Here is a 14,725-nt window from a genome sequence, read left to right on the forward strand (position 1 = left end):
TGTTACATTATCTTAACTTCTCTAAGTGTGTTTTAAACAGTTACAGATTTCAAAGAAGACACAATGAACTCGCAGACTGATGAAGGAGTTTCACAGCTCAAACAGGTCATCAATAATTTGAAGTTTGAACATTAAAATGACTGCTCAAACTCAGAGGTGAGCAAAATGTTTTGATCTCCACAGGACCTGAAGGAGGTTGAGGGCAGACTGGTGAGCCTGTCCGACAAGATGCATCTCTGCGACATAATCCTGAATGATTTAAAGGATCTCAGTGATGTTCTAGTGGTGAGCTTTATTTTCCTTCCCTTGGACCCTTGTGATTTATTGCCGATCTTAAAAATGAATCCTGATTATTCCACAGAGAAAATCTCTCCAGGACGTGTCCGCACCACAGAAGTGACCAGAAGGGGAACAGTCTTTTTCTTTTATTTTCCTTTGATGTGTTGTATTTAAATAAATTCCATTGTCAATTTAAGCAGCAAAAAGTCTTCATTAAGCAGAAGAAACAAACATTTCAGTGACAAGGATAAGGTTTTATTAGTATTATATTGCTCTCAATTCAGAAAGTTATTTATTATAATACTTTATACGAAACAAGCATAAGCAAACATTTTCACATTATACATTCTTTTAAAAAATACAAATCCTTTACAATTCATCACTCTTTGGGTGTAAAGACATTCCTTTGGAAGCATATGGTCCCCCCTTTTCTCTTTCAAATATTGCCCATTTGGAAAAATGTTGGCAGAAATCTCCGTTTCCCACCAAAAAAACTCTGGCTGTACATTTGTGATCAAACAATGTGCTTCCAAACAAATGTCACCATCAGTGATTTGCTGACGTTACCTTTTAGGTAAACTTCAGAATCACAAACCTGCGCCATGGTTCGAAAACCATTTCTCTGCTTATTGATAAAACAAAATATTGGCAGCTGTAAGTTTGATGAGCCAACAAATTACCCACATGTCAAACTTCAATATGTGAAAGGCTGAGATAATTACATGAATGGAGTGAACCCAAATGAAAGATGTTTACGCATAAAGAGTAAAATTAAAAAAATTAAAAAAAAAGAAAAGCTGTGTACATTTGACCAAAATAATTCTTAAAACAGAATCATTCATTCAAGTACTCCTTCAAACAAATCCAGTTGGTTTTAAACAGCACGCTAAACAGACCGCTGTGATCCAACATCCAGCTTCACACCAATCCAGATGTGGAATATGTAATGCAAGAAGCATGCTAATCATGATGCATTGGAAAGGCAGCTTTGGCCTTTGATGTTCTGCATAAAAAGTTGTTGCAGAAAACATTTGAATGGAGGGCGGAATAAATAACCTTTGTGTCCTGGAGTCAGTATTTAAACTTCTGAATGCCACACTTAAAATTGCATAGTTGTGTTCAATGACAGTATGCATGTATGAGAATATATTGAAGGTATGAGCTTGCCTTGTGGCAGTAATTTCACTGAATGCTTCCACAGGGAAATGATGTGTCAGTTAAATTTCGTATTCCAATTGAGTCAAGTAAAGACTCCTCAAATCAAATACTGCATACATGGAATGGTTTAGAGCACAAAATGTGTGACTGGAGCCTTTCACAACATATCTAAGTGCCATCTTGGCACCAGTAAAGCTCCACTCTTAAATTATGGCAAAAAGAACAAGTAAAAAAAGCCAGACATGAGTTGTTAGATTTGTTAACATCACCTGCATCTGTTATGTCGTTCATTATATTCGTAGCAAAGCTGCACATCAATGAATGACTTCTCAAACATACAGCTGGAAAAAGAGATTCTAGGATAACCAGACTTTCTCTGTCTCGATGCTTGTATCTCGTTTTTGCCTCACTGTGATCTGCTGAAGTGATTGCCTGAGACTCGATGAAGATGAGCGTGTTATCATGTCAATGGCAAGTCTGAAGCAGAGACTGTCAAGGCAAGGAGGCTCACAGAACAGTTGTGTTGTAAGGCCAAGTAGCTCTACACTCTAGCATACAGGGCATCATGCCTTCACTCTATCATTGCATTGTGTCCCTTGTGAAACAATACTGTTAAATTATACTCTGAGAGGGAGGCTATGTGTTAGATATATCTTGTTACTATAGAGACTGTACAAAAGCCCAGCTGCTAGTAAAACTATCCAACTAAACACAGCAAAAACTCTTCTGCATAAATGTGACCGGGGGAAGAATGCAAGGATACATCAGCTCCAAACTCTGAGAGTTAGTAATTCAAAAGTCTATACAAAAATACAAATTCTAGAATAATCTACACATTTCTCAAAGATGTTCACACTAAATGTATGTATTTACACGGTCCCCAGGACAACACCTTTTTAAATGCTACTTTACAGCAGTTGTATACAAAAGTCTGTCGTGGTGCTGCACGTCAGCTAACAAGCTGTCAGATTACTCAAGTTTGTGTGCAAGAAATGGGGAAGAGTGCAGCAAAACGCAGGGCTACTGCCAGTGTGGGGCGTCCTGTAAGAAAAACATGTCTGACTAACAAATTAAGGAAACCAAGATCAGTTATGACTTGATGCATCCCTGAGAGGGTCAAAACCCTATAAAACATGGGATGTTGACAGTAGTTCCTTACTGTTTCATTGTGGACAACTGTTGCAAACAAGCAGATCCTTGAGGATAATTTGATTCACTGTGCAGTCGACTAAAGGTGCCTCTTTTCTCAAACTCGCTTTTACGTTCTTACAAAATAAAAGCAAAGTTCAGTAACATATAAACAGCTCAACTTAAAAATACAACAAGTGATTGGAATAAATTAATAGATTTCTCTGTTATCTTGAAGATAATATTACCAGTATAAATGAAAGAATCAAGCATTAAATAAATTAACATGTACAATTTTAAATTAGTTTAAGTTATAGGCAACTTATTGATGTCTTGAATTAATTTCACTTAAAGACAGGCAGATCTGGTCACAGGTTATATTCTGAATTAGTAAATAAATGTCAAAAGAAGTAGAAAATAATCATCACATTTTCTGGACCACCTATTTCCTAGGAAACAAAAACAAACACTTCATGTCATATGACAGCCATGTGAGGGGCTACTTGGCCAACCTCTTCAAATTCCTACTGGGAGCGATTCTTGTTAAAATGATAGCAAATTCCTCTAAAATACAGTGCAATCTGGTCATTTGCATACCAGCTTTACGCATTTGTTAGGACCTGTAGTACAGTACAAGGATATACAGACACGCTTTTGTTTTCCTGCTCAGGTGTGTGTGTGAGACCTTCAAGCCAGGAAAATGGAACTATTACGTTATCAGTGCTTGGACAACACTCATTTGTTTCAGTCGACTGATTCAGAGTGGATTTCGAGGGTTAATATGTACAGTTTGATTATGTTTCTAACAAAGGATCTGCTGCCTTTCCCCTGCTTTAAATAGCATAAACATTGCTAAATCTCAATAAGCAAACGAATCCCGTTTTTATACTCAACTACTGCAATGAAACTCAACTGAAACATTATTCATAGTTTGTGTATATATGTTGCACAATGCGATACAGAACAGAATGCACTGCAGGTACATGGGCTTTGATGCACACACTATATAGGGAGAAAGAAGAGGCGTCACTGTGGAGAATGACTTGAGGTGTGGGTGGATTTGATGCCTTTTGATGAGTGGGTGAAACAGACAAACACATTGTGCCGGACTCAGAAGGCAGCTCTTCTAAGGGTTGCCATCGGTGGCCATGCTGAAGTCCTCAGCAACCAGCAGCAGAGCCTCAATGTTGGCAGCCGTGTCAGGGCTCTGCAGTGACAGGAAGTCCGAGACATCCATATTGGATAACCCGTCAGATGAGTTAGGGTTGGCGGCAGTGCTGCTCGCTATAGTGGAAAGAGTCTGAGCTGAGGTGGAGGAAGAAGAAGAACAAGAGGGGGCCTCCAGCCTCACCTCACCCACCTTGGAGGAAGACTCAGGGAGGCAGCATGGGGAAGAGCAGGGTGCAGGATGGTGTGGAGGCTCTGTTGGCTCTGATGGTGGTGGTGGTGGTGGCGGTGGTGGTGGGGGAGGAGCGGGTTGTGCCGGCAGCTGTGCTGGGGCTGACACAATGGAGGAGGCACTCTTTGAACTCTTGTCTTTAGCAATGTCCCTGCAGGCACAATGGCACTGGCAGGATTCCTCCTGTTTGATGATGATGACAGGAAGGCTGAGGCCAATCTGTTGGACTGAGTTGCCTGACGAAAAGGACATAAGAAAGTGAATAAGTTAAATCGCTAATTTTTTTAAACAATTGACTTTGAAAGTTTCTGACACAAAAATAAATCTGACAATTTCCCATCATATTAGCTCAATCAACACAAAATATTGAAAAATTAGAAAGAAATTCTTGAGAATCCAAAAGTATTTGTTGTTATTTGTTGAATGTTTTGGATTTTGATATATTCTTATTGTCACAAGCAGAATTGCAAATGCGTTTCGATTAAATGTAAACAATGATTTACAGCTGAGGATAATATTACTATTTCCATCAAGTGCCAAACCTGTGAAAGGCAATTCAATAATTGATGTGTTAAAACTGATCACAGTTCTCCTCAGCTTGATATCTGCTCAGTAACGTGTTGTCCTCTTACTCTGCATGTTTTTGGATGTTATTACTTCTGTGTGGTTGTTTGAGAATTTGATTATTAAAAATTAGAATGAGATATCGTTTCAAATGTGCATCTGTCAAGCATCAGCGTCTTTGACCTCCATTAGTATAATAAAAGCACTGTGAAAGTATCTTAGTGGAACTCTCTAGACAAGACGTAAAATGATTCACTACTCATTAACTTACCAGCGTTTCCTCCCACTGGTATGGCTGTAGTGAAGAAAACCTTTTCCACCTTAGGAGCTCCTTGATGTGACTGTGAACAAACATGAAACACCACAGTTCAAGAAGGATAAAAGCTTCATTATTAAGAGATTGATTTGTCTGTGTTTATGGGATATGTGGACACAGCCACTGTGGTTTGAGGACTCCTGTTTGAAGCCTTGATTAATATATCTTAATATATTTTCTAACTAGTAGGGACCGTGTTCGAACTACAGGGTGGATACACATTGCTACATCTCCATCCTGGTTGGCAGGCTGCAGTGGTAGTGACTTGTCAGTAACAGGTAGCCACACACTTCAGCATACCCGGCTTTTTTGTTGAGTTTACTCTTAACGGGACCATAATTTACAAAATGAACATGCTGTATTGTAGAGGAATTAAAACTCCCTATTGAGACCACAAACTCATTATGAAAATGTTAATGGAGGTAATACATCAACTGAGAACTAGGGTCAGTTTATCATCTAGTTTCATACGATCTTCTTTTAGCAACAAGTGGAGTCTTCCCCTGCTGGCCATTGAAAGAAATGCAGGTTTAAGGCACTCTCATGTTGGCTTCACTTTAGAAACCAAAAAGCTTTGTCCACTCAGTCTATGATGAGAAGTAATATAAATGTCATTATATCTCTGTGGAAACACAGTGTGGGAGAATAACTCACTGCTTGCTCTGGGTTCTGCTGGCTGTTGGCAGCACTGCTGAGGATCCACTGGAGGTTCTGGTCAGACATTACCAGGCTGGGCTGCAGCAGGTTCTGGGTGGGAGCTATGGTGATGGTGGCAGAGTTAGTAGGCAAACCAGGGCCAGAATTGGGGACAGGGTTGTTGGCCAAAGGCACAGGTTGAGCCACAGCTGCCAGAGCATCTGTTGTAGTAGCTGCAACAACAGGCACAGGAGCAGCTCCGGGAGCTGTGGTGGTCAGTGCTGGAGGGACTTGAGGAGGAGCTGAGATGGGTTGCGGCAGAGGAGTGGTTTGGGCGGCACTGTTTGGCTGCAGGAATGTGGGTGGTAGTGCAACATATTGCTGGGGGGTGGCATGATTTGGTGCTTGAACAGAAGCCTGGGCAGGACCATCAGAGGAGATTTGCTGAGGCCCAGTTAGTTGCATGAAAGAGGGAGGCTGTTTGGAGCTGACAGTCGCGGTGACTGCAGCAGGGGTGGAGGCCTGAGGAGGAGAGCTCTGACTGAGCTGGGAAGGAGCCTCCATGACTGCAGATGTGTGGGAACAGGAAGTTGAGGAGGTAGGATTGAGCGTGAAAGAGATGATAGTTGAGGCATCGTTCACGACAGGATGGGTACAAGTCTCTAGGCTGAAGGGTTCAAGGCTCTCTGAGGAAAGAAAAGAACTCCATCAGTACACAAGGACACTTGATAAAATTTAAATTGACAGGTTTTGAGAAGTACTGACCGTTGGGATGGGCTTCATCTTGGCTGACACTATTTTCAGGACTCTGGAACATGAGCTCAAAGATTTTTACAGGGGTCACATTGTTGAGGTCCAAATTTTGAGCCTGTAACAAAACAAAAACTTGAGGTAATTTACATCTTGACAGCTCCTTAACTTCTTCAATCTGATGTCTGTTTGACGAAGCTGAAGAAAAGTCACACTTACATTGTTGATGTTCTCTCGTAGCTCTGAGTCCGTAGAGATGAGACTCAAGTCACTGAGGCACAGCGAGTGATTTGCATCCTGTAATTAAAAGATAATTTGGAGCTGATAACACTAGCCACTGCTCAAGAGCTGAGTCATGCACACAAGAAAGAGGAGCAAAATTGTCAAAGAAAAAAGACTCATAGTGTATTTAAAAATAAAAATTTAGGACTTTACTTGATAGGTTACACAAAAAAGTCGAACTCGTTTGACGTGTTTCTATAAACTAGGTACATGCATTGTAGGTATCCAGCTTATGTTATTGGCTAACATGCTCTGTAGAATGCCTGCGATCTCTAGTACTGCAACTTGCACTGTGTTGTGTGTGTGAGAGCATAGCACAAGCCTTGCATATGTAGAAATGTGCAAGCAAGTTTATTCAGGAAATGCCACCAACATAACTAGGAACACTGTATCCTCTGGAACATAGCGCACATAAAAGATTCACACATTTTTAAAAGAGTGAATGATACGAGGACCAAAGTGTCATGTTGCTCTCAGGCTGTGCACGGAGAACATGACAACAGTGCCAACATCGAGAGCTGAAGTGTCTTTTACACACTGAGAAGATGCTGTTACTGTGACTCACTTCAGAGAGCGGATGGGTGAGGGTGACGCTGAAAGTCTGTCCTTTGTCATGGCCCCGGATGTGACTCTTCAGACTGTACTGGCTACTAAAAGTCTTCTCACAGCCGTTACTGGGACAGTTGAATGGCTTCTCCCCTACAGAAGAAGAAACGACAGATAGGGAATACAATGGATTGAATTTTAACAGCTTATCTTAACAGCTTTATCTAAAATACAGCCAAAACACAAGCGCCTCTTATATTTAATTTCTGTGGAAATGTTACAAAGAATACAAAAAAAAAGCTCAATACTGCACTCATGTTTTACTTGATCGCAAATCTGTCTGTTAGTAGCCGTCTCCCCTCATTGAACAAGCATAGTTGCATTTAGGCCCATTTTTGTATTTAATTACCAACCCTTTAGATGCATAAAAAAAGTAATACCAAAATTTAAAGAAGAAATTTAAGCACAACACATAACACAAACAACAACACACATAGGGTACATAAGGACTCTCCTACAACTCCACACACTATATCTCTTTTACTGTTGAATACATTTCTAAACAGACAAATGAAAGGACGGCATAGTAAATCAAAGCCACATAATGATTCAGACTGCAGGAAAATGCATTTGGCTATTCAAATTGACTTTATGTGTGGGAGGCGCTAGTAACTCTTCTCGGCCCTTCCAGTCAAGCAGATGGCTGTTCACTATGAGCCTGGTTCAGCTCAAGGTTTCTGCCTGTTAAAAGGAACTTGTTTCTTGCCAATATTGCCAAATGTAGTCCTGCTTGCTTTTGTAAAGTGTCTTGAGATAACTTGGTTGATGACTAAGACTATTAATGCAAATTAGTTACGTCTGAAAAATAAACATGCCCCCATTCAATCTTGCTTGATACATCATATTTACATTGAAAATATATGAAACATGTACCTGTGTGTGTCCGTACATGTGTTTTGAGGTGATGACTTGCAGCAAAGGCTTTGCCGCAGCCATCGTGGTCACACCTAAACACAAAACACAAAACATTTCAGAAAGGCTGAAGATCATATGCAAGTCGACATATATGAATTTTCAACACACTGGATTCAGTAATTAACCCTGGACATATAACTACTCATTATGCATACAGTAGATGAGTAACTGCTGGCTTTAATATTCTATTTCATTACTATTTTGGGCCTCTGTCAAAATGCAGCTCCTAAAACAACACAGTGAAAGACACTACATGAAGAAAAAAAGTGCTTTTAATAAATAACACACACAAGTAAAAATGGTATATTTATAAAAAAGAAAAACAAAGTTCAAACAGACTAATATAAGTGCCTGTAAGTATCTATTAGTATCACTGTTCCCCCATCTTCTGCTTGGATGGATTAAGCCTAATGTCATTAATTAAATGCTCACCGGAATGGCTTCTCCCCGGTGTGTGTGCGAATGTGCTTCCTCAGGTCGCTGAGTGTGGTGAAGTACTTTGTGCATCCCTCTGATTCACAGTTGAATGTCTTGCCTGTGTGAAGTCTCTGGTGTGCTTTTAGCCTGCGGAAGGCAATAAAGTGTGTTTCATTACATCACAACGGGTACACATGGCGAGGGAAACAAACTAAGCGCATTGGCATTTCACAGCATGTGTTGATTCCTGTTGAACTTGTTTAAAGAAGTCTAAAAGCATATGAAAAAAGACATTTGAGTCCCCATTCAGATGACGACAGAATGTAGTCAAACAGGAAAAAAAAAGACCAAACAACAGGCACACATTCTCTCAAAAGTGCTTGTAAAAGAATGCACCCATGTGTCGCAGAAGTTTGGTGCCCTGAGTAACAGCCTCTGACAGGAAGTTACAGTAGCACAGCTTCACCAAGCCCCAAAGAAGTTGTCGTAGCAACTGAACCCATACAGGTCAGAGGGCTTTGATGTGGACTGTTAGATCACCGCAACATTTAGAAGTGAAAATGCTTAAAACAAAGACCATGCCTTGCATTAGTCAAGATACATAACTTGCTAAATGAACAATTTAAAATACAACAAAGCTGAGTGAAAGCTTACCTGTATAACGTGTTAAAGGCCTTCTCACAGCCTTGCACATCACACTCAAACGGCTTCTCCTTGGTGTGAACTCGGACGTGGATCTTGAGGCTGTATGATGTGAGGAAGGCCTTTCCGCAGCCCTGTTGATTGCACACGAATGTGTACTCTCCTCGGTGTGTCTTCTGGTGTGTCCGCAGGTTTCCCGCCGTGCTGTACGTCCTTGTGCAGCCTTCGAACATGCACTGATAGCGCTTCACCTGAGGAAGGAAGAGGAAAGGGATATCAGCATCTTAACATGGTTGAATTCAACTCTTTATGTCTCAAGTGTATTTTCAAAAAGGCTAATAGAAAGTCATTTGTTAATTCATCTGAGTAAACCACATGATGAAGTGACAGTCTGAGTCAGTGTGACCTTTTGGACGAAAGTTGAACTCAGTGACTCAGCCAGCCATCAGCACATGAAGCCGGTGAGCACAAAGGACAGCGGTTATGACTAACCCACCATGCAATACATCCCATCCAATTCTGCTTCACAGCAGCAATCTTCACTGCAATGTGGCAGTCTCCTGCTCTTTTCCCATACAAAAGCCCTGGGGCATTGTGAATAAAAGCAGTCCATTCTCCTCTTTATAAAGAGCTATTCTGCTTGAACACAAAATAAGGAGGAAGACATTTGTGGTTTGCTAGCACTACAAGTGATTCCCCTTCGTCAGCTAACATTATTGCTGGAACTTACTGTCCCGATTCTTGAAGGGATCTTGAACTATAAAACAATTTCCTCCCACCCACGAAATTTCCCATAAACTCATCTCAAGATAAGACTGCATGTTTACACCTCACTGTATCATAACTGGTAGTTCTCTCCACTGACTAGACGGCGTGATGTTTTGGCACAAATAAATTGACCTTTCAAACAAAAGCAAGCCAACTGAAATAAACTCTTAATAAAAAGCCTGGTGATGAATTCAAACAGTTTTGAACGATATATTTAAACCCCCCCTGCCTGTGACTGATATTAAACTAAGCATTAAAAACTAAATGCATGTTGATACCTTGACTGACACTACATTTTACATAAAACCTGGCAGCGTCAGTGCTTCACATACTTCAACACGTAGTTCTATTTTCAAACATACCATCAAAAAGCTGTCATACAGTAAACCTGATACAAAGCTGATTCATTTTTCTTTTAGTCCTACTAACCACCACTAGTCTGATTGATGGGTGGTCAAATGCACTCATTTTGATTTTAAGGATGTGGGAGATATCATTTGTAAAGAAAACATCCGTGCAAAGCCACTGTGGGAAGCCTGCCAAAGCTTGTAGCCCGGTACTGTACTCATCTCCCACATCGTCGTGACTCCTCTCCACCATCAGCCCGATCAATGTGAGAGAGCAATGTATGCTTTGGTCTCCCACATGCATACAGGAAGAGACCACTTAATTACAGATTAAATGGTCGTGTGAGAGTATTCACAGCAATATCAATACGTGGCAGATGTTCGTTTATTTGTTTTTCTCCCTGACGTGTGTTTGTTGCTTACAGGAAATAGCCACTCTTGAGTCCTCTCACTCTTTTCAGGCTTTTCATAGGCAGAGGGGCTAAAATTGTTTTTCTATGTACACACTGAATTGAGTGCAAATGCCATAATTTGCACCACATTACAGTATACTCATATTACCATCAGCAGCATGTGACAGCCACAATTTACTACATAATCTTTGATGTTACGCAAAGGCTCAATTAAAAGGCTGTTCAGTTTTATGTGCAAAGTCAAAACAACATTTGACAACGCAGTCGTAAAGTATGTGAATGGTTATGTTTATTGTCCTATTAGACATAATTAATTCTGTGCCTTTAGTTATCAACATAATGTCATCACAAATGAGGTCTAAAGTTACCATCATAACGGTGACTAAGGCAACACCACCACAGATAAATACCAACCAACAATGCACGAGTAATGACAGTGATTAGACAATCTATCAGAAGATCTAATAGATACAGATTAAACAAATACAGTCTTTGCTGTTTAGTACTAACAACAGCAAATTCTGGCCAACCTCAAAAAACAGATTGTGTAATCTTTCATTTTTTTGTTTTAGACAAATTACTTCACTTCAAGAAAGCACCATGTGTCCTCAATCTCATGTAAACATATCCTTTTCACTTAAAAGGGGAAGTGATACCAAGAATTGTCGGTCCCATTCTTTCTTCTCCCTACATATTTCTTGTTTTTGCTGTTGATAATGTCACTTGGGTCTACATTAAAAACAAATCATTCAAACAGGGCGAACAACAAACAACAAATAATTCCATCCTTACAATACATTGTTTATCTTCACTGATCAAACAAACAGTGACACAGAGAATAAAAACAGCACTGGAGAGAAACTGTAATGGTTGACTGTATTTTCTACCCCACCAGGAATTATTTGTATCGCACGACTCTTCATATTAATAGAAGTTCAGGCAACTGTTCAAAAATTAACAACCACTTGTTTTGATGCGTTTGGCTCAGGAACTGATGATGTTAGTATAGTGTTTAACATCTGACAGTTGAAACAACTGAACAAACACTCATCTGAGTTGTTGACACAGTTCTTCCCTGCAGTCATTCAGCACCCTGTCTCTTACGGAGAAAAAGGACCAGCTGCTTTACCAGCACACACTTGCTGTCAAATAGTTTAATAGTTTTCTTCCACTAATCAGGGTGGGACAGGTGTCAACATATAGCATACTCAACACATGAACACCAAAAGAGTGGGCTTAGCCAAGGCCCAAAACTGGGTGAAAACACAGAGGAAACAACAGACTTGATAAGCTGACCTTCTTGGTGCATCAAGGTGGTAATGTAAATCTTAGCCAAATGAGCAACCAGGGTCAAGCTGCTGGGGAAGTTATTTTTGAAAAACCTTCTAGCACATTAAGGTATTTGGCAGTAACATGCTGGCAATTGTGCTATGCATTACTATGCAAAAAAATAGCTGGAATTACTTAAAAAGCTTTTACAAACCAAACCAAGCAATGGCTTCGACAAAAAAAACAAAGAAAACCAAGCATTACAACATCTAAATATTTGACTAACTTGTAAGGACTATATTCTCATGCTATATGTTACTGAATAGAAAAACAAATCCTATCTCAAACCAAAGCTGCTTTTTGAAATCATTGTAAACCTGTGGTAATAGTAAACATTCAAAGTCAAATGTATGTGCAAGCTTACCTCTCTCTGCTTGGTTTCTGGGCACTCAGAGTGCAGGGTCAGGGTGGCCCCCTCTATGTTGCGTGGCATGGGGGTGGAGCCTGGATTTATTGTGAACTGGATCTGGTCTGGAGAAATGGTGTGATGCACATAACCCTGTGACATGCCATCAGGGTCACTCATGAAGGCCAGGGAGCCCTCCTCCTCATCTCCATCACCTTCCCCTTCAGTAAGGAAGGTGACACCATCTTCGTCCCCTCCGCAGTGACCCTCCTCTTCGCCCTCCTCATCCAGCCGGATGGGGTCACGTTCAATGAGCACTGTGGTGCGGTCATAGACCCTGCCAGTGGACGATGAAGGCTCAGGGATCAGGTCATCATCTTTGTCATAGTGGATCTTGTCTTCTTCTTCGTCGTCATCCCGGCCTAGGTGATCCACCTCCACCTCAAAGTACATAGGCGCCTCTGTGTGAGGGCCATTCTCACTCATGGTCCCTGGTGCCTCTCCTTCCTTGGCAGGGAGGACTGCACACTCACACTATAAACGTTACAGCCTGAAAAATAAGTGATAAAGCAAAATTATTTCTGTCCTTTTCTTAGCTTAGCAACGGAATTATGAATGAATAACTTTAAAGAGCTTTGTTTAGATATAAAAGGTTTTAATACAGGAGTTTAAGAGACACATAGGATGTAATAAAAACACGAAAAACATGGTTTAAAGTAAAATAAAACAGAAGAAAGAAATTAGCTCAAATGTGGGCAAATAAAATGCTTTACCAGAAGAATGAAACCTTCAGTGATATTAGATAGGCATCAGCAGTATCAAGATTAGTTTAATAAAAGGCAGTGACAAGAAGCCTTGAATTTAGAAATACTGAAGGACAGCAGCAGACTTCACATTTTCAGGGAAGTTCTTCAAGACATATGATACATAAAACCTGAGTGCTGCTTCTCTTGGGACTGTGGGCAAACATGTCCCAAATGATGAGAGAGGTTTGGACAGTTTTTAACACAGCAGCAGATGTATCATATCAATGGGCCAGATGAAAAACAATTACGAGCCATGTTATCAAGTTACAACACATAAGAGTGGAACAGAATAAGTGTTTTATATCCTATTTCCTATTTTTATCTAAAGAAAGGCTTTGACAGCGCTGAATGTAAATACGCTTGTCTGCTTCTAAAGACTTCCGCATGACAGTCGAAAGAAAGTGAATTTTTTCAGTACAACTAACAAAACGTGATGGTGCCCAGTATAGTTATCCAACGGTTAATGGGACACATTTGCCCTAGAGGACACAGACGTAACCACAGCAACATCCAGAACATTCTGATTCAAATGATAGTAGTCACGAGAGCTACTAAACTCAGCCATGATAACTGACATGTGTTGTAATTTCTAATCAAGTAAACTCATCAGGCTAGCAGGTGTAAAACGTCTTGAGTAACGTACGAAACGACACCAGTTAACTTTTACATAACGTTAACATTATTCGACAGGCTAACGTTAGCTGACGTTTACGATACGACGCGGTTTACAAACACAGTGGCCTGATAAAAACAGTCACTGCCAAGTGTAACGTGCAGTAACGTTAACATAACTTACCGTCCCAGTGTTACAGTAACTCTTGGTGAGCTATACGCCGTGAGAAAGCTGTGCAACAACAACTGATATTGACCTAACGTTATTTCAGAGTACATATTGGTCACATCGTTACTAGCCACAGAGATATGTCGCTAGTTTGCTGTTAAAGCAGATATCACATCATTAGACACTTCCATATTATTAGCTAAAGATATGTAGAGTTCTTAACGTTATCCGACATGAAAGCAAAGGCAGCATTCCAGTAACCATTTTTGTCTTTAGCTTGCTAGCGCCAGACAGCTAAATGAACGTTAGGTGGCTAGCTTTACTCTGGCAACTGTCCCTTATTTCTATACACATGCATAGCTTTGCTAGCTAGCAACAACTTAGCTTATAGCTAAGCTAAGGGGTTAGCTAGAAACGTTAGCCCGTTTACTGTCGACAATTGACATTACCTCTCTTCCGTTCAAGGATAACGTTTCATGTTACCATCTAATAAACTTACACGCTAATGCTTGAGTTTATGAAATACAGGAAAATGACATTAAAATATATTTACCTGCGTTTAATTTTTAGCCTTATCCCTATGCTTTGGATGTTTAGCACTTTCTCTTCCCCTCCCTAGGTTACCAGACAACGTCACAGACTCTCCACCATTCGTGATGAATTATGGGAAATTAAACATCATTGTTATGCTAAATGAAACCTCAAAGTCTCAGTTTCCAAAGATCTCACTTCTGACTATTTATTTAGCAAATGTGTTTTAATAAGATGTATGTATGAAAGGATATTGAGTAATATAAAATTTGATATAAAAAACAATGAAACACAGGTTTTTTTCCAACAGTT

The 14,725-nt window shown here is 40.2% G+C and overlaps 1 protein-coding gene across 1 annotated transcript; it reads right to left on the reverse strand.

Annotated features, from left to right (window-relative positions):
• Positions 1-532: 532 nt before the first annotated feature.
• mtf1 (metal-regulatory transcription factor 1) lies at positions 533-14,521 on the reverse strand. Its single transcript, XM_069656823.1, has 11 exons — positions 14,436-14,521; positions 12,314-12,845; positions 9,105-9,343; positions 8,466-8,597; positions 7,992-8,065; positions 7,078-7,211; positions 6,450-6,527; positions 6,246-6,348; positions 5,499-6,166; positions 4,800-4,869; positions 533-4,200 (listed from the first exon to the last, which is right to left on the reverse strand). The coding sequence occupies exons 2-11, from the start codon at positions 12,779-12,781 to the stop codon at positions 3,692-3,694; spliced, it is 2,475 nt and encodes an 824-aa protein (XP_069512924.1). The 5' UTR covers positions 12,782-12,845; positions 14,436-14,521; the 3' UTR covers positions 533-3,691.
• Positions 14,522-14,725: the final 204 nt, after the last annotated feature.

This window comes from Semicossyphus pulcher, unplaced genomic scaffold (genome assembly GCF_022749685.1).
Source record: "Semicossyphus pulcher isolate SPU_LCO1_2020_fin unplaced genomic scaffold, fSemPul1.0.p SCAF_9, whole genome shotgun sequence".
In the NCBI taxonomy this organism is placed as follows: Eukaryota; Metazoa; Chordata; class Actinopteri; order Labriformes; family Labridae; genus Semicossyphus; species Semicossyphus pulcher.